This window comes from Siniperca chuatsi, linkage group LG2 (assembly GCF_020085105.1).
Source record: "Siniperca chuatsi isolate FFG_IHB_CAS linkage group LG2, ASM2008510v1, whole genome shotgun sequence".
NCBI classification, from domain to species: domain Eukaryota; kingdom Metazoa; phylum Chordata; class Actinopteri; order Centrarchiformes; family Sinipercidae; genus Siniperca; species Siniperca chuatsi.
The window spans coordinates 8689180-8712555 of record NC_058043.1 but is presented as its reverse complement, the minus strand read 5'-3'; the positions used below and the strand labels follow the sequence as shown (position 1 = coordinate 8712555).

General features: G+C 40.1%; 1 protein-coding gene and 1 long non-coding RNA gene across 3 annotated transcripts; one reads left to right on the top strand and one right to left on the bottom strand.

Annotated features, from left to right (window-relative positions):
- Positions 1-1105: 1105 nt before the first annotated feature.
- On the bottom strand, positions 1106-19105 carry si:ch211-286o17.1 (hematopoietic progenitor cell antigen CD34). The gene is made up of 8 exons (XM_044217088.1): positions 18891-19105; positions 8568-8675; positions 7567-7814; positions 7192-7284; positions 5291-5411; positions 4880-4932; positions 3885-4034; positions 1106-2560 (listed from the first exon to the last, which is right to left on the bottom strand). Exons 1-8 carry the CDS (start codon positions 18973-18975, stop codon positions 2372-2374), a joined length of 1047 nt encoding a protein of 348 aa, XP_044073023.1. The 5' UTR covers positions 18976-19105; the 3' UTR covers positions 1106-2371.
- Positions 8698-15273, top strand: LOC122885672. 2 transcript variants are annotated; one of them, XR_006380165.1, is made up of 4 exons: positions 8698-12770; positions 13059-13172; positions 13415-13653; positions 14518-15273. It is a non-coding gene; the product is annotated as an uncharacterized LOC122885672 (long non-coding RNA). The 2 variants fall into 2 exon arrangements; XR_006380166.1 differs by having other exon boundaries at positions 8701-12770; positions 13059-13166.
- Positions 19106-23376: the final 4271 nt, after the last annotated feature.

Here is a 23376-nt window from a genome sequence, read left to right as displayed (position 1 = left end):
AAATCGTATCAGTGCAATTCCATAAATGTCTCAGACAATATAAGTTAAATTTGCACAAGGTTTAAAATAATATTGTATGAACAATGAGCTCTTTAGATTGACAAATATCTAAAATTGTGTGTGTATTTGTTGGGAGTGTCTCCTCCCTCTACTGTACATACAACTCAGAAACAACCATTACTCCTCTGACTTCACTGAAGCATGTCGCTAATGGTATGTTTTGAATGCCAGATTTGCTTTTTCACCATGAACATTCAAACTACAGGCTTTAGTTCTACAGGCTATTTTCTGCTCTGCCTTAGTCAAAATATTGATTTGCATTTCAATAGAAACCATGATTGAAAACCTTGCTAACTATGTAATCATACCAGTGTTAAATTCTATTATTCCTTTAAATCTTCTTTGATGTTTGCTTCATATATCATGAGTCATTTATATTCCATTTTGAGTGACAATAAAGTTCAAGTGTCTATTTTAAAACAAGCTCATTTAATTTGTCATTGCCTTTGGTGGAGATTAAATCAAGAATAGTTTGCTTGCAATAAATCATATTTTAGTTTATTAGATTTTCGAAGATCAAGAGACTGCTGCTTTGCATAATAGGATGTGTCCATTGGTTTTGGTGAAGTGTTGAGCCACCAGAGACATATTTTGTTCTACTGGTCGTTTAGGATAATGAGTACCGCACAGCTATATATATTCAGATGGTGGACAACAGATGTTAAGTAGCTGGGTTAACTTTAAGAGACCATAGATCTTGGATATACAGTACAACTGTATATGTTTACAATCCTACAATTCACTGTACCATCCAGAGTCAAACCCTCATGTGAATCCTCTTGTTTAGCTTGTTTGTGCTACACACAGTTGCATTTACATACAAGTACTTAAGCTGCTTGTCAGTTCATTGAGAAATGTGTTTACGAATATTCCTGTGTGTGTGTGTGTGTGTGTGTGCTACTGATTGCTTTCCTGAGTACAGCTGTGCATTTTATAATGTGAAAAGGGTATTTTACTTTAACTGGTGTGGAGGATTTTTGATGTGTGCTTCTGTTCATAAATCAAGTAAGCACAACACAAGTAAGCTGAAGACAACCCACAAAGATATTGGCAACAATCACAGTTTATGAGTCAGGCACAGGTACTACTAGGAGAGAGAGAGAAAGCAGGCTTATTTACACATGTCGCACATTATGAAAGCAGCCAGTTCAAAAGAAAAGCTAAAAAATGTGGTGTAAAAAATGGTTTATAGCAACACGGAGAAAAAAGCAGATTTGGGAATGCTGAACCTGCTGTATGTTGTATTTGATTAAAAAAACAACAACTGTACACTGTCATGATGAAAATCACCACGCAACCACAAAATAGAAATGTACTTTTCAGCCTATCCCAGTTCAACTTTGACCAAAGGTTAGTAGTTATCAAGGTTTAGTTGTTCATTATGCTTATCAGTCTAAAGCGTTGAGGCAAATACTAATAGTTTTCAGCTGACGTTTCCATGTTATGAATAGCTTGTTAGAATTATTTCATTCCTCAGTAAAACCAAAGAACATGCTTGTTGCTTGCTATCTTAACTATTTTGTATGTTGCTAATTCTATGTCAACTGCTCTTTGGTTTCTATGAAGAATGTTAACAATAACAAGGAAGTTTTGCAAACATGGCAGTTTTTTTGTTACAAATCAGTGAGAAAATATAACCAACTTTCAGTAAATTCAAACTTGATGAATCTCTTTCATTCACTTCTTTTTTGCTCGTCTCACACTGTATAGGTCTTAACGAGATTAAGGCAAATAGAGAGGCAACAAAAACAAACATTTCCTGAATCTTATAGAAAAAAAAAACAATCAAGCAGTGAGCGTCAGTCCTTTTTACAACAGTACAAAAAACGGATCTCCTTTTAACTGCCTGGCTTCATTGGTTTCATTACACAATTGTGGATTCAAATACTAGAGAATTCTCTGCTTCTTCATCAGGGATCAACAATATATGGCATTATTTGGCGATTCTACAATGACTTTTACAACTAGACTGAAGTCAGGGCAGCTAACAAATCCCAGCCAGTGCCCTGCTGAGCAATCTCAATCCCAAACATAGCATATGCAGCCTCCTCGTGACACAAGCAAAAGCCAGTGATCCCAAAACTTTCACATTACAGGCATTGTCATTATTGTCATGAGCTTCATCGTTGTTGTTGTCATCATCGTTCCGAGAGGTGCAGGTTGAGGAGAGGAAGAAGGGGGGTGAGTGTATTTGGTGGATTCATGTCGAATTTGTCCCAGTGTGTGGACAGTCTCTGAAGCAGCAGAGGGGCTTGTAGGTAGTGTGTCCCAGTGGGTGATGGGTAGAACAGGAGGTCAGGGTTGTCATGATTCACATCTCCGTGTCAGCCACTGGGGTCTGGGTGGCAGAGTGTCCGTTAGTGGTGGGGGCGGGGTTGGTCCCATTTTCTGGTGGAGACTCGCCATTGACAGTCGGCTTGTCGAGGGGCTCCTGGGGCAGGGGAGCCACAGACACCAGGGTATTGGCCTGGTTCTCCTCATCCACCTGGAAAGATTCAGCCTAAGAAAAGCACACAGACCACACTGGTGTTAGAGCTCACAGGTTTAAGAGACACATTTAACACCAACGAGTTTAATTTTACTGTTTAAATATGACATGCACACAAGCAAGAGAGTGTGTAATTGAAAATGGATTTGTTTTTGTGGATGTTCAAAAATAAACGTGCATTTTTCGTTAATGAGGTTTATGGGTTTCAGCTGTGTGTGCACTCAGAAGGGTTCTGGTAATTGTTTTACTGAGGTTAACGATATGCATGCTTGCCTGTTGTTTTACTTTGCTTCTGCCTGAAAATGTGAACCCTTCGTAAGTGACTTTGTTGTTTGGTGAGATGTTTTGTCTGTTGGCAAGAACTTTGAGAATAATATTTGATGCCTGTGACAGAAATGTATTCACTGAATAAGACACTAAACAAAGGCAATTCAGCAATCCATCCAAACCATCACATGGGTGTGTCCCCATGTGTAAATGCTTCTTAAGAAATGGTGTTCTGGGCTTGAGAGGAAATAAAAAACTAAAACCATCTGTGGATCCTTGGAAAGGGGATGCTGTTTTGAGTTAAGGGACATATGAGTCAAACATGTCCTCCCTTGAGTGCGGAATTGACAGGAGGATAAGCATATGTTTGACCTCAAATCCATATGTACTTCTTTCAAATAAACATGCTGTACAATTTCTTCAGTGAGCTGGATCTTGTGGGGCCAAATTATTAAATTAAATTAAATTATTTTAGGTTAGGTTAGTAAAGATGGTTGCTTCATTGTCAGCCCATGATGCTTTTCTTTACTTGCACTGAAAGCACTGAAGGGGGAAATAAGGTAAAAAGAAAATGTTGGTCCAGGTGGGCCAGGGTCTCTGTCAGTACACTTTGTCTAATAGCTGACATAATGAGTGCATTTAAATGTAGCTAAAAACTAGGGCAGGTAACATTGGAGAAACTAACAAGAGACAGCTAGATTTTAAGTATACAATCAAAAAGCAACTCCCCCAATACACATTTTCATGCGCAATGACTGCAAGGGCAAAGTGCAGGCAGGTAGGTAGACAGGCAATAAGCCAGATTGGATGGGCTTATTACAGGCCTGCGACAGCCATAGATACCGGATTTTGTTCTTTTTTTACTCCAGAGCATTTGATTTATTGATTGATGTCGGGATGTAAAGAGAATTTTAACAAATATAACAAAAAATGCTTCTGAAATAAAAGATGATAACAATTATATCTGTGATGTGAAAAACAACTTTAAGGTTTCCTGAAGTATAAATGAGTACAGATTTTTGGCTCATTAGACATTAACATTGTGACACACCTTCTCTGTTCTACTCACCAGTCTGACTCCTTTGGAGTTCTTGCGGTGGGTCTTGAGGAAATAACCAGCTACCAGCAGTGCAGCCAGCAACAGGCCAGTCAGCAGCAAGGAAACCAGTACCAACTTAGAGTTCTTCCCCCAGCGAGGAAGAGCCTCCTCCACATCAGTCTGATAACAAAAATGAGAACATAACATTAGTCATGTGTTCATCAATTGTTATACTGGCAGAAGGAGATCTTCATTATGTGGTTGCTGCTCTTGTCTGTCGTGACTGAAAGTTAGAAAAAAACAACCAAACCCAAAGCCTTTGTTTATGGGGATGTACCAACAGAATTGGCAGTAGTTCCTCTGGCTTCAAGGCAGAGCCAAAACAAAAAGATGCCACTGAGCAGACTGTAGATGGTAAAATGAAGAACTGTTTGACTGAAACACTGGTAAATTGCTAATTGGTCATTCACTATATGGTGGAGGAAATGAAGTGTTGAATGCAAAGAGGCAGAGCGGTGTGACAGGCACACCCATAACTTGAGATTGTTCCCTAGGTACTAGAAAAAATGTTTTGCAGCAGACAAGTGGATTGTTTGTGGGCTCTTTTTTTGTCACAAAACTGTCAGCCTGGCAGCTTGAAGTCTTTGGAAAAGTCTACAAACTTAGGCAGTGTTTTTCTTCTCCCTAGTGTATTTTCCTGTCTAGTTTGATTATAAGACAACCAGCAAATTTATGGTAGCTGAGTCTAGTGGATGTAACTTTTTACTACTGGATGCATATTTTCCAGGCCCTTTATGGTGCATGGTATAATGTTGGCTGGACATGTGACATTGAGTACGAGCTTTGTCCATGCCTTTGTCATACCCATAGAAAAGGTATAAACTATAATGCACTTGGAGGAGAATCACACACCTAATCATGACTCTAAAGATCCCAACTGAACTGAATATGTTTTATATATGACAAGATACATATGCTGTACATGTGTAGAGTATTTCTCCAATACAATATAAGTCGTACTGTACCTTATCTTTGATGTTGTCGTTGTTGAACTTGTTAGCCATGCCTGCAACATCAGCTGTAAATTTAAAAAAAAGTTTTTGTTTGTGTTTTTCCTTTAACAGTACATTTTTATTCACAGAGAAGTGGAAGTAGAGATGCTACTTAATTAAAAGGTATCCTATAGTGACAAAAAAGATAATCCATCTTAACTACCAGTACGGTAAATTGGAGTTTTTAAAGTTTGGAGCAATGGAGCTGATATTAATGCAGGTTTAGAAGAAACAAAGTATTGCTACTTACAAAACTTACAAAGCAGCCTCATAATGGTTGCTTATCTGAGGATACAATGAATATTATCTGAAGGCTTATGAGGTGTAACAATGTGCTTTGTCCATCTTTTTTATCATATTAATTGCCACAAGAGCGTTACTGACCTTCAACATACTTTCCAGATACAAGGATTTCATCCGAGTTGTCCTCCTGGAAGATCTCTAGCTTACAGTCTTCACCACACAGTTCCTGCAGAACACTTTCAATCTTCACCTTGGTGTCTTTCTGCAAGGAGGCCAAAATAAAAGATGATTATTGTATTGAATAAGTATTGAATCATTTTTTATTTCAATATGTGAAGGGTTTCATTTATCAAATTCTAGAATGCACAATTCACAATGTGACATTCAACGCAAATCCCAAATGATTAGCTCCCAATAAAATCACAACTCCTACCTTCAAAATCGCCTTGAATCTTCCACTCCACCTCTAAGACCTTTACCCTCTGTTTCTTTATCTTTCTGTCTTTAATCCAATAAGGGCTCATAACCCTGTGCACAACCTTTTCCCTGATGTAATCCAAACATCAGAATCTGCCACACTGTAAAGGCCCTTGATCCCAGTTCAGGAGTGGACAGATGGCTTTCTTACTAAGACTGCGTAACTATGGGCAGGACACAGTGACATCTTTCTGGAAATCTTCATCTTAAGAAGCTCTTCATGTGATCTCTGTGTTTTTAAATACATAATTACATTTGGTCTTAACATTTTCACTGCTATGTTATGGTGCTATGGCACCAAGATTGCATACACTGAGACACTAGATAAGCCTCACCATTCCTCTGCTGGATGTGAGATATCACCAAGACCTGCTTTATTTACAACTTCATCATCCTTTCATACAGTATCTCAGATCAGAAATATCAAATGCCATAACTGAACTAAGCCTTCAGACCCTCCTCAGTGCTTCACTCCTCCTCGTTGAGCAATATTACATAATAATAATAATAATAATTGAAATAGTTTACAAGCATATAGGATTGCAGGTTGCAACAAATGAGATTAAACCATTTATTTTGAAATTATATTGCAGCAAGAGTCAAACGTGGTTTAAAACAGAATTCATTATAGATCTGTTTAGTCCTCTCTAAACCTATAGCAACATTAGTTTAATTGCCAAAACTTTTGATAAACTTCAAACTTCCAAAAATGGCTAAATATTGGGTTGTACAGAGCCCAAATAATCAAGTTCTTCAGAAAAAAAAGACAAGTAATTCTGGGTTTGTTGAACGTATTTTGATGTCTTTGTCTGAGTACACAAGGACCCCTCTGTTGTATATTTTGTTGCTTACAGCTGTTTATGCATTGTTTAAATGTTAAATAATGCATTTACTGCTCAGGCTATATGAGAGCCATAGCTAGCTGAAATCACATCTAGTGGGTTCAGACCTCCACATAGTCGCTGTGATTCCTGTAGACCTCAAAGCTGTTATCCTGAAACACTAAAGAATTTGTGTTTCTAAACATAAACACACCCCCACACACACACCCACACTATACATTGCACATTCTACAACAACGGTGAGCCCACCCATTGTGCTCCCCTCCCTCTGCCCTCACAGCTCAATCCATGCCCTGGCTCACATGCAGCAGAAATCCCTTTGGACTTTCCTCTCCACAGTTTTTCTCTAGCTTCACTGATTTATGGGCATCGGAGATGTTACATTTACTGCCTCTTAAATAAGGAAGAATTTCCTGCCTAGCTTATGTTTAGCAGGCTGATAGCCAGCTGGGAATGGCATCAAAACCAAGTTACAGACTATTTTTCTTTCTAGTGCAGTTTGTTGGTTTGCGTGGAAATGTGTATGTACATGAATATTTTGCAGTCCTGCAGGATCTCTAAGACTCTTTGCAGCCCTCTCTGCTGTATCGTCAATACCACTGAAATTCTATCTTTAAGCAAAACTCTTTTTTTTCCTTTCTGTTCTCCCACACAAACATATTATCCCATACCACATATAAGTAGAGGCATAAACAGACAGAACAAGATGTTTTCTGAACTTACACAGTTGGAGGAGGCCTTGAGTTTTAGATTGACAGCATTTTTGTTCTGGACCGCCTCTTTGCTGACACAGATGACATCATCCTGTGGCACCGGCTGCAGAGAGAAACCAAGACTCCTTAATTATCCTGTGACATTCCCTTCTTATTGTTCCAGTCATGACTGCTGTATATCATTGGCCAGATTGTACAGAATTATTAGGTTGTGGCCAATGCCTTTTCACAGATACAGCCAGACTGCATAATACAAACTAGAAACATATATATATATATATATATATATATATATATATATATATATATATATATATATATATATATATATATATATATATATAACCTATGACAGACTGAGTGCTCTGAAGGGATTTTATCTTACCTGTGGTATGTTGTTGGGGCCATCGCCTCTGGCAGGCATAGGTGCTGGGGTCTCTTTTTTGGGTACATCAGTATGTACCTCAACTGTGAACTGAGTTGCCCTGTCAGCTACCTCCTCTGGAGCTGCAGGGCTGCTGTCTTCATTGTCTTCTGCCTCTTCTGTAGCTGTTGCTGCTGTAGTCTGTTCAGTCAGCTCTAGAAATGGCATTGTAGGTAAAACCAAGATTTGGCCTTCTGGATTGTTTGGTTCTGTAAAAAACAATTCAACTTAAATTGTTAATTTGTTAGATATTAAAACAATACACATGGTCTTTTGGGCATTTGCAACAGAAGCAGGTCATATACTTTACAGTTTATTTATGTATTTTCAAAGTTGATATGGACACATGGTAGGTCTGAGGTTATTATACAGTTGATTCTGAAAAGTGATGTTGTCATTTCAGCTACAATAAGCTCATAAGCACCACCAATTCATGAAACCCAGGGCCTTAGTTACACTTTAACTGTTGATATATTCTGGACCACATGTTAATGGAATCAAATCAATAGGCTTATGCAATACAGTGTATCTAGGACATGTATGTAGAATTTCTTCCTCATCTTCCTCTATTTAATAAAGCTACTATTGCTCTGGCTTGTTCTTGCATTTGTCTCTACAGTATAATACAATCTTTCAAATGTTTGATTTATTTAATTTTATGGTGTCATTAAAACATGACCTGTAGTCGTGGTAAGCGTATGTCTCTTGGTAGGGACACACGGTTGGGCTTGGCTGTGTTTATAGAGGCTTTGTGTTAGTAAAGTTAATGCAGTCACCACATATACACATGTAGATTGACTATCGAACAAGTTGAAATTTGTATTGACTTGTTTTTTCCCTAGGATGTAAGTGAAATTGGGTGCTTGTCCCTTTAGTGAGTCCTTTGTTCGCGCTGATAAATCAATCCATAGAGTACAAAATATTTTTATAAATGTATGGTAGGGGTAGTCAGTGTTTCTTACCAGGGGCTTCAGGTGTCAGTGGAATCATGTCTCCTCGTACGTTTGCCCCTGCTTTCAGAGTTGGCACCGTTGCTGCATCAACTTTCTCGTCCTGTGCTGTGACTCTTGCTGTAAAATCAGAATAAGGCTGATGTAAAGTGCCTCATTTACATAGATGCAAAGGCATTTAATTAAATCAGTAAGAAAACTACATCACATACATACATACATAAATCCTAAACTTGTTTTATCAGCTTTGACACAATCTCATTGTGTGGATGAGCTGTGCAGTAAAACGTTAACAACTCTCATGGTGTGGCCTTAAATTGATGAGTCTCAGCTCTGAGAAACTGTCTGTAATGCCAAATGTCTTGTGCCAAATGTTTAAAAGTTTAAATATTATAAAGATGTTTTTTGGTCCACAAGGGTGCAGCTCTCAATAGATAGATTGATATGAATCGTCACTCACAGCAAAGAGTTCTGTTTAGCTTTTAAATGCTCCTTTGTGAGTGTCTGTCGGCATCTGGGGTTTATTATTTCTGTGCCAATCTGCACTTAACCTACTGACATTAAAAAACCAGAACAATTGTGACAGTAATTCAAAACACTATTTGATACAGGTCAGCGGCACAAGCAGGCTTTTAAAGCTGCACAGGGCAGGACATTTACCAAAGTGGACAGTCTGCGATCACATTATCACAACTTTCTCTGGATGGAGCTGTTGGAACAGTTTTCCATTTTGTATGTTCCTTTTAATGGTTTAATTCATTATTTCCTGAAGAAAATGATCAACACAAAATTGTCATGTATAGAATTTTTTTTTTTTTTTTTAAAAGGTGGGATGTCTGGCATCTTAGGGCAGAAAGACATGTTCTTGTCTGTGGCAACCCATTTTGTGATTTATGCTGATAAGAAATGTGTTGTTTTAGAAATGTATCTTGCCTAGTGTTGTCTTAAGTACAGCGACTGAGAAGAATCATGAGGTATTATCTCACATTAACTCATTATCGTTCTGCAGACATGATTTAATAAAGTTTTAATGTGAGGTAGATCATAGCTCGCATGGTCTGGTTTTCACCAGTCTGCTATCTTAACGTCAATTATCATCCTAATGCATGAACTCATGCAATGTGTGAAAGCTATTTGGTGTGCTCACATTAAGATTTTTTTGTGTCCCAAGATGCCTCTGCAGTGATGGAAGATTAGGTAATAGATCTTATTGCAGTAGATAACTGCAATAAGATCCATGGATCACATCATGAAGTCATTTACTTTGAAATTCAATCTTTCCCACTCTGATGTTTTTCAAAAGATCTTGTGGTTACGGTGACTCACTTTAGGTTAGGCACGAATGGGATATACAAAATATGTTTCTGAAATATATTAATGTGAGTGGAATGATTTTCCATCAACTGTTGAAGGGCCTGATTAAATGTGGTGCTGAAAGGTGCCAGGTCATGATGCCATTGAAACTATAACTATTTTCCCCCCAAAATTTTTTTGAATAATGTAATACGCCATTATGCCATTTTCCATTTTCAGGGAGTCATATGACTTTGGGCTAAGAGTCCTTGGTAAATTACAACACTAAATCTAAATCTTGATAGGATATTTCTAGTCAGGTTCTTTTAGCTGTAAATTTCACCTTCGAAATTGTAATAACCTGGGTAACTAAATTTGTAAAATATGCTACCACACCCTGCAGTCACTGAGCTAATGAGCCTGAGGTCTTTATTGCTCTGATTTGCTCAGGTCAAATTGCAAGGGTAGGATCCAGAAGTTAAACTAGAATACCCAACATGCATTTCCCTTTCTCTGTCTAACAATAGCATTACCTCACTTTCAAAATATTCCCATAATGCCTTACCTCTGCAGATCTCGTTATTCAGAAATACTTTATTGATCCCCGTAGGGAAACTCTTTAAACTCTTTAGACGGAGCTACAGCAACAGGCAGCATGCGGGCTGGCGCACGCGCACTATTTCTCACTCTCTCACTGTCATTCCTCACTGGTTGCCAGATTGAGTTTGTGATTGATTTCAGGTTTGTAATTGCAGTGTGCTGCCCCCCTGTTGAACTAAATTTCACGTCCACTGCCAAATAGAATTTAATTGCTGGCTTTGTTTTCAGTTCGCACATATGTGACAGTATAGCATTAGCTTAAAATGTCATTCTTTTTTTTACAACACTGGAGTATTTTTTACCATACACTGTAAATTATGGATAGTTTGAAATGTAGATAAAAATAAGCATTTTGTGTGTTTTTAAACAGATATTTCCTAGCCTGAATGCTGTTGGAACATATTTGTAATATATTACACAATAACTTGATTTAATTCAAGTTTTTGAATTATTTTTGCCTCCTTTTGCTATCCTTGAACAGTATGAGTTTTTTCCCAGCGCCATTACAGTCTATTGTCTCCTCATGGTCGTCTCACTGTCTCTAGTCACGACTTGAGGTTTTCACACATGAGGAAGATTCACACAATGGTGGCACTGTGACACATGTCCACTGGCTTCCTTTGATAAATCATTGTGACAGACAGGTGCCACAAGTACAGAGTAAACACTGTCTGTGCCATGCTGGCAGGTGGGGCAGTAATCTCCAAGGAGGTCTTCTGGCATGCTTAGTGTTAGCAACTGTCCATTGCAGCTGTCTGTCATACAGTATCTAAACAGGGGAAATTAACTGGTTCAAATAAATGAGAAAATACATCAGAGTCACTGACCTCTAGGCAGTTCTGCATTTTCCTTACCCATGTCAAACCTACTATAAAGGGCAAGAAAGCTCTCTTGTATATGCTCAAGTTTCACTAGTATGGAGCCAGAATGTTGTAGAATTTAGTGCCTCATCGCACTATCCTTGGCATCTCTATTTTACCATTAGGAGCATTAACGTGGGTGTGGACCAGCGACAGGTCAAGGACTCCCTAATCTTGTTAAGTCTGTCTATTAGACCCCTGGTCTGCAGCCTGTAGCCTATAGCTGCCATCCCTCACCCATCTCTGGGTGGTCTGTTTATTTTACCGGAAAGGATGATGTTCAACATGAGTGAGATGGATGGGCATAAATCAGTTTTTCTCATACAAATGTGACACAGGAGTGTGAGAGTGCGGAGGCTGAAACGTGTTGTTTCAGCTCTGTGATCTCTTTCTGTCATCGGGTGATTTGTAGTGGACTGGAGGGTAAAACTGTCAGTGGTGTTGTAAAATAAAAAAAGTCTAAAGATTGACACTGTGGATGATGGTTTGTTTAGTTTTCAGTAACAGTTTGGGGTTTGGGGCTGTCTCTGATGGGATATTGGGATATTCCCAATATAATGTGGCGAGTGACTGGAAATGAATTCACATATTCTTTAAAATGGAGAGAACCTCAATGGAACTGACATTATTTTAACACAGTTTCCCAGTTTACACTGCACAAGTTTAAGTTTGAAGGATTAAGGGGGATTTTAAATCCATACTGTTAAAAAAAGCAACTGTGTTTTACTAGTCTTGTGCTAATGATGTCATGGCACCTCAAGCACACTTGTAAAACTTGGCTGCTACATTTTCATAAAGCAAAACGTGCTTGTTTAACTTCAGACAAAGTAACACAAGGCCTGTTTTTTGCAACACAGCAAAACTCTGTCCAGCTCTCTGACCATCCATCACTCATTACACACAAACAAACTTTCCTGACAGACCAGAACCCAGATGGAATGAAACCTCTCCATATAATTGTCTCTTATGTTTAACATTTACAGAAATGGCAGGATCTGAGTGACCGCCTTTTATTGTTTTGTTTTGATTGTAGACTTAAATGTCATGGTTTGAGGGTTTATGTATGTTATTTCCTGTTTTATTTTGAAATATTCTCCTTCCCTCATGTGTCTTGTAGTTTTGCTTCCTGTCTTGGTTTGCCTTTCCCTCCAGTTTTGATTGTCTGCCCTGTCCTGATTAGTGCTCCTGTGTCTAGTTATGTTTCACCTGTGTCTAGTTGTCCTTCCCTCAGTGAGTGTTTAGTCAATGTGTGTGAAATGTTCCATTTTCAAATGTCAGGTCTTCTGCGTTTGTTCCCCAGTCCTGTATTTGTCCCTGTGATCCAGCTTTACCCCTTTGTTACTTTCTGGATTACTGGACTACTCTTTGCATTATTCTTTGTTGGACTCAGTTTTTTTACCTGGACTTCTCAGCCGCCTTTAGTTTTTTTGTGTTGCCTTGTCTGCTTCTGTTACCACCTTCAGTAAGTCATTAAAGTTATGTTTATGATCATTATACTTCCCTGTGTGTTCCCATCTGCATTTGGGTCTACCTGTGAACTGTAACACTTTAAGCTTCAAGTCTGGCTATTATTAATTTCAGACAAACACTTGATTTTTTTTCAAGGATTGTTGCACAACAACCATTAATTTTAGCTTGCTTTGCTAATGCATATTTACTGTGTACTTGTTCCTTTGAAATAAGATTGTAGCCTTGGCCTGTACCTTTGGGGCTATAATTGATACAGTAGTGTCCCTGGTGTTTGCTGCAGCCCTGCTCCCTGTGTGAGGTGAGCACACTTCCTGACAGTGTGACCTGTGAACCCATCACCCCCTCTCTGCCCTCTACCCTCCACTCGCTCACTCAGCAGGAGCCACAGGTAAAGGTGGATATTCACTGATTTTATTGAACCATTCCACTAGTGCATACTGTACATCAGCGACGTTCACGACCCCTGAGCCTCGCATCAACCCCTAATATCCAAACAGATTTGTCTTTTTTTCCTTCTTCCTTTCTTCTTGAGTAATGTTAAAAAGCAGCCAAGATATCAGTCATCAGTTGTGTGTCTTGCTTGTCATTGCACAAACACGACAAACCTAATCAGCCCTGACTCCATATGTTATACAGCCTGGGTCCTGACTTCATTGCACTCTTGAAGATTTTCCCACCATATTGCTCTGAGTGACTGCTGCGGTCTGGAAATGCTCTACCCCACCCCCCCATCTCTTGGGACCCTGGATGGAGGAATGTGGCAGGCTTTGGAAGAAGAAGACAAGCCTGCAGCTCAACGCCCTTCTCCCACCTAACCCTCCCTGTCTGCTCGCCCTCTCCCAGTCACGCACAGCTAATCCCAGGCATCGATCAAGGTGAGATGTAGGCTTCAGCCCTCACACCTCCCACACCATATAGTGTAATTTAAAGCAACATGCCAAGAGCCATATAGTAACAGCTACTTTCTCTCCTGTGGCCCTAGAAATCTTTGCCTGCTTTTACTCTCTTAAGCTTGCATCATGGTGTATATGTAATGGCTAAACATGCACAAGTTCCACATGAAGGCACATCTTCAGTGCATAACTTTGCATTAATGCTTCTTGTGCCTCTCATAACGACTTCAAGCCTGAAAGCTCCACCAGTAGAGTATTTCACTGACCATATTTGTTCTAGTTCCTCTAATGGACAGATTTTCATGTAAAGTTTCATTGTTTTTTAATTTAACACGCCAATCTCTAAATGCAGTCAATGCACCCATTCATCTGCAACTACTGTATCTCTTTCACTGTACACCTTCTATTGTGTCTTTTTTATAAATTAAACATGAACCAGCTGTTGGATGTTTTAAATGGGTAGACCCTCCAATGGCTTTGGCGTCTAGTCCCAGTCTGGCTTCTAGGATGGACAAACCCCAAAAATATGGCCTTATGCATCTGGGCCCCCGGCCTCTCCCTGCTTCTGTTGGGAGAAACTCTTTGCTGTGTATTGGGACATGGTGAGGTGATAATGGTCTGCACACATTAGTGGACCACCATGTCAAATCCCAACGATTGAGGTTCTACAAGCACCCTTCCTGCCACACGCAGCATGCAATAGTTACCACATAACATAGTCTTTTCATTGGAATTGAAGACTGTCCAACTCCGAAACTATATAATTTATCTCAGATCTTTCTATCCACAAATTAAATTTTGCGGCTTTGATGAGCACTAAAATGCATTTTTCTGCTGGTTTTGCAGCTGAATATAGATGTCGTAACGGTTTTGAGTGAGTGTGTGGGAGTCTGTCCAGCCACAACAGCTTCTATAAACTCAAGACACATCGCCTCCTCTATTCTACAGTTACATGTCCTGGAAATATCCCTTTTTGTATCTGTCTACAGGATATGTTTGGATGCCTTGCACAGTGTTGACTGAGTGGGGTCTGTTTGTGGTAAGGGGTAGCATGGACAGCCCAGCATGTGAGTCCCTCAACGCCCCTACTCTGGGACTCGCATGGTGGTTGATCACCATCAGGTCAACAACTGCATTCAGTCATTTTTGAAAAATGTAATACTGAACAAAAATTGCAAAAATGCTTAATTGAACTGCCATCAAGAGGAATTTTCCTTCTTCTGCTGCCTCTGGCCATGTCTCAGATTTGTAATGTCAAAGTACCTCTTTGACATTACTCAGGTATCAACTGGATAAAAAGCGTACACCTCCTCCACCCCACCCCTCCCGCACTCACCCCAACATTGATTTTCAAAGTAGAATAGAAGATAGACACAAAACAATGTGTAATTATTCTGTAATACCTTTTTCTATTTTAAAGTTTTTCAATCTGGCCTGCCATGATAATTATACTAATGTAATTTTTTGGTGTTATCAAAATGCACTGTATACATTATAGTTGGGTTGACTTTCTTTCAAACGTAGCTCCAGAAGTTAAGCAGAAGTTTAAATTGTGAAATTCTGTCAATATATTGCAAAAATAAACATGCTATTTTATTTTTTCATCTTGTTCAGCCCCATGAGTGGTTACCTCTTTGGCTTTTCTAGACAGTATTCTGCATTAATGAAAGCATCATTCATTTGGAGTGTTTTCTTAGTAAGGAGTGTTTTCATGATTTAATATCCTGCTGCTCTTAAAGAATCTGCATTTGAGTGTGTGTGGAGGAATGTGACATTGGAGCCTAGTCCCTTAGGGTTAAACATGCTCTGCAACTCTACCCTCTTTGAAACAACAGACTTCTGACCCCACTATCTTGACCCCCCCCCCCCCCCAACTGCTCCCCCTCCTTCCCCCACTGCTCACCCCCCTGTCGTTCCTGTCACAACGATTAATAGCAGAACCCAGCCCATTCTTCTCTCTTGGCAGAAAAGCAACTGGATCTCGTGGTTTCAATCAGGCCATGGAAGCAGCACTTACTTCACCCAATGCTGCCCAGCTGCAGCGTTCACCCAAAGCCAACCCCGAGGCCACTGCAGCTCCTTATCGAAAGCATGATGTCTGTTTCTGGGGACCACAATCAGGAAACATGACATCTGCTTTCAATTGTAAATGATATCAGGCCTCCCCAACTCACAATTTCCCACTACAGTTTCACTGCCTTGCGCATTACCTTGAATGAGCCTGTCTGGTTTGAGTGTATGCAGGTAGACTGTTAGGGGATCCTGTTGCAGAGTGAGGCAGATCTGGGCGTCAATAGCTCAGAGGCTCAACATTGATTTTGTCCAGAAAGAATTTGAGACGTATCTTTCAAAAATCTACCAGAGTAATTACTTGCGCACACACATGCAGGGCTGGTATTGAAAAACAACCGTAATAGGACATTAAGACGCTGAACTAGAGTGCACTTAGTCAACGCGCAAAAATTTGTTCTCTGCTTTTGAAACATCAGTTGCTTTCATTTTGAGGGTTTACAGTATGTGTTGCCATCTGATGCTTTTACTTCCCTTTCCCTTCCATATATGTAATTTATAGATCAGGGCACGTACTGGCCCCTTCTGGTTGTCTGATAAAGCAGATTGTTTGGCTGTACCATGTCAACACTTATTGTATGTGAATACACAGAGTAAATAGAGTCGTAAGAGTACAGAGGCTGGAAAATGTTCAAAGACGAAGCCGGCAAGAGCTGAGTGGGAAAGCAGCCTTTCTCCCATTAGGAGAGGATGAAAAACACTATCCCAGTTGAATAAGGCTCTTATGTATGTGTGTGTGCGCCCAGATGTCTACTTGCCACCGCTGGCGCACTTGACTCTGGGATTTGGCTTGGCTCCCTACGTGCTACTTTCTTCATGAGAGGAATGAACGCTCTGTTGTTGACATTGTTTCTGTGATTCTTAGTTGCATCTGTTACTTCAATGGGTACTACCCAAACAATGATTTACATAATTACATGCTCTAGGGTTGGCAGAGAGGTTGGGCAGGGTTTGTTGCTTAACTAGAGAGCCTCCTAAAACCACTTCACAGGGCAAACAGAGCTTAAACTGTATTACAAAAGTTGTTTAAGTACAGTTTTCAGATTTTTAAACTGAAACCTTCCAACAATGAGACATTCCAGTCATGTCACTGACAAAGTAAATCTACGCATCTTTAAGTTTCTGTGCATTGCTTCATCCCAGCCCTCTCACTGCTTTTCCAAAAGCAGTCTGCTAAACTTTCTCAACAGGGGTTTTCCCCCAGTGTTTCTGATCATCTCCTGTTTAGCCTCTGCTCCTACGACCCCCCTCCAGGTTGTCTGGGTAACCGTTACGCTCACTAACATCTGTGAATCCGCACTGACCTCATCAGTTAAGTTGTACAGTTGGCCCATCTTTCCTCTACTTACATAACTCTGCCATGCTCCCCACTTCAGGGTTGACAAGACAATTCAGCAAGAGGGATTTTTGTCTGACTCAGGAGACAGATGTTTTATCCTGTAGTTGAAATATAGTTAAACTTAAGTGATCTTCTTTGCTCTGTTTCCGATCTGTATAATATCTGATATCTGCTCCATTGCTATTCATCTTTTTTGATGACACATTTGCCACAACTGCAGCGCACATGTTGCTTTGTGTTATTAACTTGTGATTTACATGGAAGATAACCATTGCAGTGCACATCAAGATACTGATCCAACCTCCTCCCCAACACAGAATAAAAGTTTTGCTGCCTCCTGATTCAGAATTTATAGATTGAAATGTCTCATTTTCCAGAATATGTAAGATTAGATGCAGCTACCTCTTGCTGCTGATGAGCTCATTCCCATAAGCTATATCCCATGAACAAGACAGAATGTTTGAATTAAGCAATCCAGTGTGTGATTCATTTCCAGCCACAACAGAGTACTGTACAGTTCATTCTCAGCTACATCTTTTGACATCTTGGTCTTGCCTTGTGTTTATTTTGATTTGAGCTCGGCCACTAATGAAGGATGAAACAACTCATCGTATGTAATCACACATCCAGATTGATCTACGTCTTTACACTTAAGCAAGCCGATTGAGCAGTATTTTTACATTTGGGAAAACAAACATTGTTCATTGCCTTATTTGGTCTTAGATCTCAATTTCCTCTCATTAGTTTTGACTTTTACTGGGCTTGAACTAAAGTGGACTCAGTTTTAAATCAGCTTGGACTGAATTCAGAGGGTGTACACTACATCCCTGGCTGATGGGGAAACTTTTTTTTTTAAGTTGTAAAAATGAAATCAGAAGTGACAAAAGTTAAAGTTGAGAGACTGCATTGTGCAAAAATTGGTGATGTTATCAGAATAAAGTATTTCTGATTCTGAGAAACAAACACACTGAACTTGAATTGGCGGTACCCTATTGATTGGTTAAGAATGATAATGGGAAAGTGTTGTGGAGGTCGATTGTTTTGATTATAGACAATAGATGGGGTTGTTTCATTCCAGATAAACAATTCTTTTATTGGTTCTTATTGTATAAAGAGCTCAGCCACATGTGAGCCACATGTCGTCTTTACACATAATTTAACATCATCAGTCCTCCCTGATGCCTCACTAAAGCTCTTACTATATCAGCACAACCACATTTGAAACGCACATTAACAACCAAACTCCACACCCTCATTTCATGCACGCTTCAACTGGCCTCACATTACAAAGCTAAATATAAATACACACATTTCTCAGAGTCCTAGAAGATCATGGGAATCAGGTCAATGAAATAGCAAACATAGCTCCAGAGGAAGGTTCACAAATGGTTTAATACTGAATGTGAAAAACAACAAGGAAATTCATGAGAAAATGCAGAAAGCTCTATTTGGCAGAAAACTAAATTCATAAAGTTCAGGATGGAGAGCTCATCTTCGAATCCTCATTTAAGACTTCCCTCCACATAATTACACAACCGTTCTCTCTAAAGTGATCCCTTTTGTTTGCCAAGGTATACTCCAAAGTAATGCTTTTCTGTCAGCACATGGGAGGGGAGGGTGGTTTGTTGGAGATAGTTTGTTAGCATTCCATGGAGTAAAAGGGTTGTAGGGTTAAAACCTGAATTCAACTCAGACCATTCAAACAAACACTCGTCCGCCCCAACCCCACCCCTCATGGCCCTCCCTCTCTCCCTGTAGATGGCCATACGATCTCTGAGAAGTTGACCCTTAAGTGTTTTTTACTACTTACCATTTAGGATTGAGATGATAAGAAGCAAAGCAAAAGCCATCATTTTGCAGGGCCCGTTTGTTCTCTGTGCAGATGATGCTGCCATTCTCGTCCTGAATGTGCACACGTCTGATGGGTGTGAGTGAAAAGACAGAAAGAAAAGGGTAAAGCTTGTTGAGCCAGAGCACTTTAGGGTTTCCTCTTACCCAGAGCGGGACAGGGTGGATAAAGCACCACTTGTGTTCTGTCAGTTTTTATATAGCCCCCTCCTACTTTACTGAAGCCCAGCCCTACAGCCTTCCACTGGTTACTTTAACCCTTCCTCCTATGCCCCCACCCCTCTAGAAGAAGCAAGGCAGACGGAGGGAAGGAGGAGAATGGGGTCTTGTTGGGATGTTAAAATTTAAAAAAGGACACACTGTGCAGCATTCTTCACATACCTATCAATGTTTATACTTATATATACATTAAATATGCAGTTGCTGTGCTTGAATCCACCATAATTAGGCTGCACCGTGTGTGATGTGTGTTCTAGCACTGCAGAATATGTTTTGGTGATCAGTGCTCATTACTTGCTTGTACTGGGTTACAATGTCTGCTTGAGCTGTGAACCCCGTCTGGACGAGCGCATTAATCCACTACACAATGAAAGGTGATAGCTGACAATAGGCAGTGACTCTCTGGTCCTTAATAGGCTTATGGAGATAGACTGTGGAGCAGAATCTCATGCTCGAAACAAAAGTGTGATCCACTGTTATGCTAATGGTATTAATCCATTTCAGTGGCCGAAGCCCCCACCACTCAGCAAGGCCATCAATCAGCAACAGCCATCCCAGTAGTGAAGACACCACAGGATCCGCTTAAACCTTTCACACTTCCACAGAGTCCTGAAAGCACCCAGCCCCCCTGCAACTTTAGGATCTTTGTTTTACTTTTGTTTGCTCTTTTGCTAGCAGTTCTCATGATCTCTGTAAATCACACATCTGGAACCACTGGTGAAGGTATGCTAAATGACTTGTTTAAAAAAAAAAAACACCCTCCTAGGCAACAAAAAGTAGCGACAACAGCAAGTCAGAAAAGTAAATGGACCAGAGCTACATCTTAAATGCTTGAGAAACGGTCTTGTAATTTGATACCGGTCCCAGTGCCCATAGTCCCCCTGTCCCTGTTTTGGCCCCATCCTCGCCCCCATTTCCTTACCCCCCGTCAGACCTCTACCCCAACATTCAGCTCAAACAGCAGGGCATTGAGGTGGGCAATTGGCCCCTCACTGTGACTCAAGATGAGCTTAGCTGAAAACCCCAAGAGAAAAATCAGTGGTGTGCCCATTACAGCAGCCACAGCTGGACAGCAGCAGTCATGTCACCACAGTAAAACATTCATTAGACTGTTAGCTAGTTAAATATTTCTGCAACTTCGTGAATCACAGCTTCTTGTCAGATGGCAGTATATGCACAGAATGGACCTTTTACCCTCAACAAAGGGCAAAAGGCCAAACCGTGGCAATTTTGTTTTCTTTTTCCTTATGTTTCTACTTGTACCTTTCTTTCTTTCATCCTTGCAAAGAGCTTAGTACCTTTTTTACTTTTTTATTTTCTTGTAAGTACAAAAGTACTCAAGTACATTTAGAACTCCTTTACTCTCCACCATCCACGTCCAACTTTCTTATCTCTGTTGTCATTTGTGACAGCGTTATGGTCACAGAGGCCAATCTGGAAAACATTTCTACTACTGGCATCCAATGATTTAAAGCCTATAGGCCTGGCTTCATATGGCTTTATTTGTTTATAGTATATTGACTGTTCTGCACATCTGTTGTAGCTTATGGAGTTTGAAATCATAGCCTCCCTTTACCTTTTAGCTGCTGCACTGTTTCTTCAGTAACAGTACATTGCAATCATCATTTCTGCTGGTGTTGTAGATTATTTCTGACAGCAGTGTGTTTTGGTTTAGCTTGCAAGTATGTTTTTACCCGATTTGAGGGTTGCTCTTTATTATTCTGTGCATTGTGTGTATACACCTCGGAGAATGTGTGTTAAATGCTTTCCAAAATGTATGATGGAGTATCTCAGGAGAATATAGGCAACTGGGTTCAATATCAAAAGAGAAGCGTTGTGCTTTTGTGCTTGTACTTTCTCACGAGGTGTCCCCTTTAGATTTACCCTATACTTTAAAGACCACAAAATTCCTGAGCTGTTGCCAAACATTTTGTGAACATGCAATTTTTTCTTACTTGCATGCATTCTTTTACAGTCAAAGCATTCACACCTGTTTCTGATCCCAAACGGAAAACAGAACAAAGCTTATTGTCCGTCAGTAGTTTTGAGGACAAACTGCTGAAGAAAACTACATTGATGCTACAACCTGTTTTCTGAGAGCATGCACTCATTAAAACGGATTCATAATGGGTATGCACTACAACCAGTTTCTCCAGGGCACGGGTTAGACTCTAGCCTCTGTGCTGGTAATTTAGTTCATTTGGTTTCTTAAGAACACAAATTTTAAGTGTGTCAATGAGCATCACTAATTCTGCGGTAAAACTAGCCAAACTGTAACAGCCTGGCTTGAATCTGACGGTAATATTTCACTTCTTCGATTATGTTGTAGGCAAAAGGTCACTGGTGTTTTATCCAAGAAGTCTCATTTTGTGGTAATGGAAGTTAAAACTGCTAATTGGACACCCCTAGGATCACTGAGGCTCGGCTGACAAATCAGTAGGCTACTTTAAATGGCAGATCCCCCTCACTAACTAGAGAGCTTATTAGCAGAATGTGTCATGGATTAAATTCTCAGGGGACTTTTTTAGTTTCCATATACAGAATTTAAAGCTTTACAGAAACGAAAGTTCAGCATCTTATGAAAGACAGTGACATGTCTACGGCTTTGTTTTAAAATGTAAATCTTCGAAAAGTTTTGCAGTACCGGCAGTGTTATTTATTCTGTGAGATCAAGAGTTCACCAGCAATGGATTATTTGTGAGAGCCCCAGGCAGAGCTCTGGACAGGAAGTTGTAAAACAGTGACTCTCCTAATGTGACAATCTTTTGTGGGAAGAGAATTTCTTTGCCACCCGTTCATTATTAACAATGTAGCATCAGAGATTCATGGTTCTGTTTTGACTTAAGTTACAGTAATAGACAAAAAGCACTTGACATGCTCTGCTAAATTAATGGTGAGTAAGTTTAAGTCCCCAATTTGAAAGGGTGTTAAAATTTTGGTCAATTTATTTGTACAAACATGCAGACGCACACAAACAGAAACACATACACGTTATAATACACATTTTATGGAGCTTTGAAAATGGGAGCCATAAATCCCACAAAGCTCACTGATTGGCTACATAGGAGGGAGCCTGTCTTGAAGTGATTTCATGAGTGCAGGAGAGGGAAGCTGAGAGGGAGGGGAAGTGAGGGAAGGTTTGGGTGGAGTAGTAGTGGGAGGGGATTTCATTTCAAACTGCAGCAAATGTTGACCGTTACCTCTCTGGGCTGAGCAGCGAGGTCTCTGCCCTTGAGTGAGCGGGAAGAAGAAATAAGGAAGTGCTGTGTTGAAACAAAATGTGCATCAAGTGTGGGTTCCCTTCACAGTCTCAGGGGTACAGTCTGGGTTCTGAGTATGTGTGTGTCATGACCTACAGCAGATGTTCCATGTCCACCAGAGAGAGAGAGAGAGAGAGAGAGACACACACACACACACACACACACACACACTCGGGCGACAGTGCTGAAACAGACACTTTTTGTCACTGACACATGGTTACCCTTTGCCCCCTTCCTGCATCACATTTTCACAGCCTCTCACATGATCCTTCTCTCTCATCCCAGTTTGTGCTCAAACTGATGTAACCAGTGAATGAATGAAGAATGCTCATTCTGCCTCTGTCAGCCTGTTTCCAAGCATGGACACAAGCATGACTTGTGATATCACTTTTGGCCAGAAGATGGCACCACTAGACTGGTGTCCTGTCCAGATCAACCTACACCTGGACATTAGCTTCATCATTAAACCCTTCATTTATTGCTTCGTACTGTATATTTGTGTGGCACTGAAACAATTTCCACCTGCATATATTTAAAGAATCCAGCTGTTAGTGTTAGGTAGTGAGTTATGAAGGCAGTTATAACCAGAGTCTGCAAGTGACCATGTCGTTGCTAGTGGACAAAAGAGAAATTACTACAGCAAATTGGGGAAATAAAATGCCGTCATGGATTAGCTCATCCAATAAATCTTGAAACAAGTTGTTACTGATAGAGGCTGTGGTCATTTGAGATTTTTATTATTTTTTTATTTTTTTCTCCTGTACAGTCATCAGGGATTTTTGTCCCCTGGTTTGGACAGCTGTCTTGTCCTTGGCAAGAACAAACATATCATTGCCTGTTTGTTTGTGTGCACTCTGATAATGCAGAATGCGTTTGATTAAAGCAGCAGAAGGCTGATGCTTGCAGTCCTCAAATAGCCTCAAGGTTGCGTTCCAGTGGTGCTTAAGGCAATTTGATACTTGATTGTAC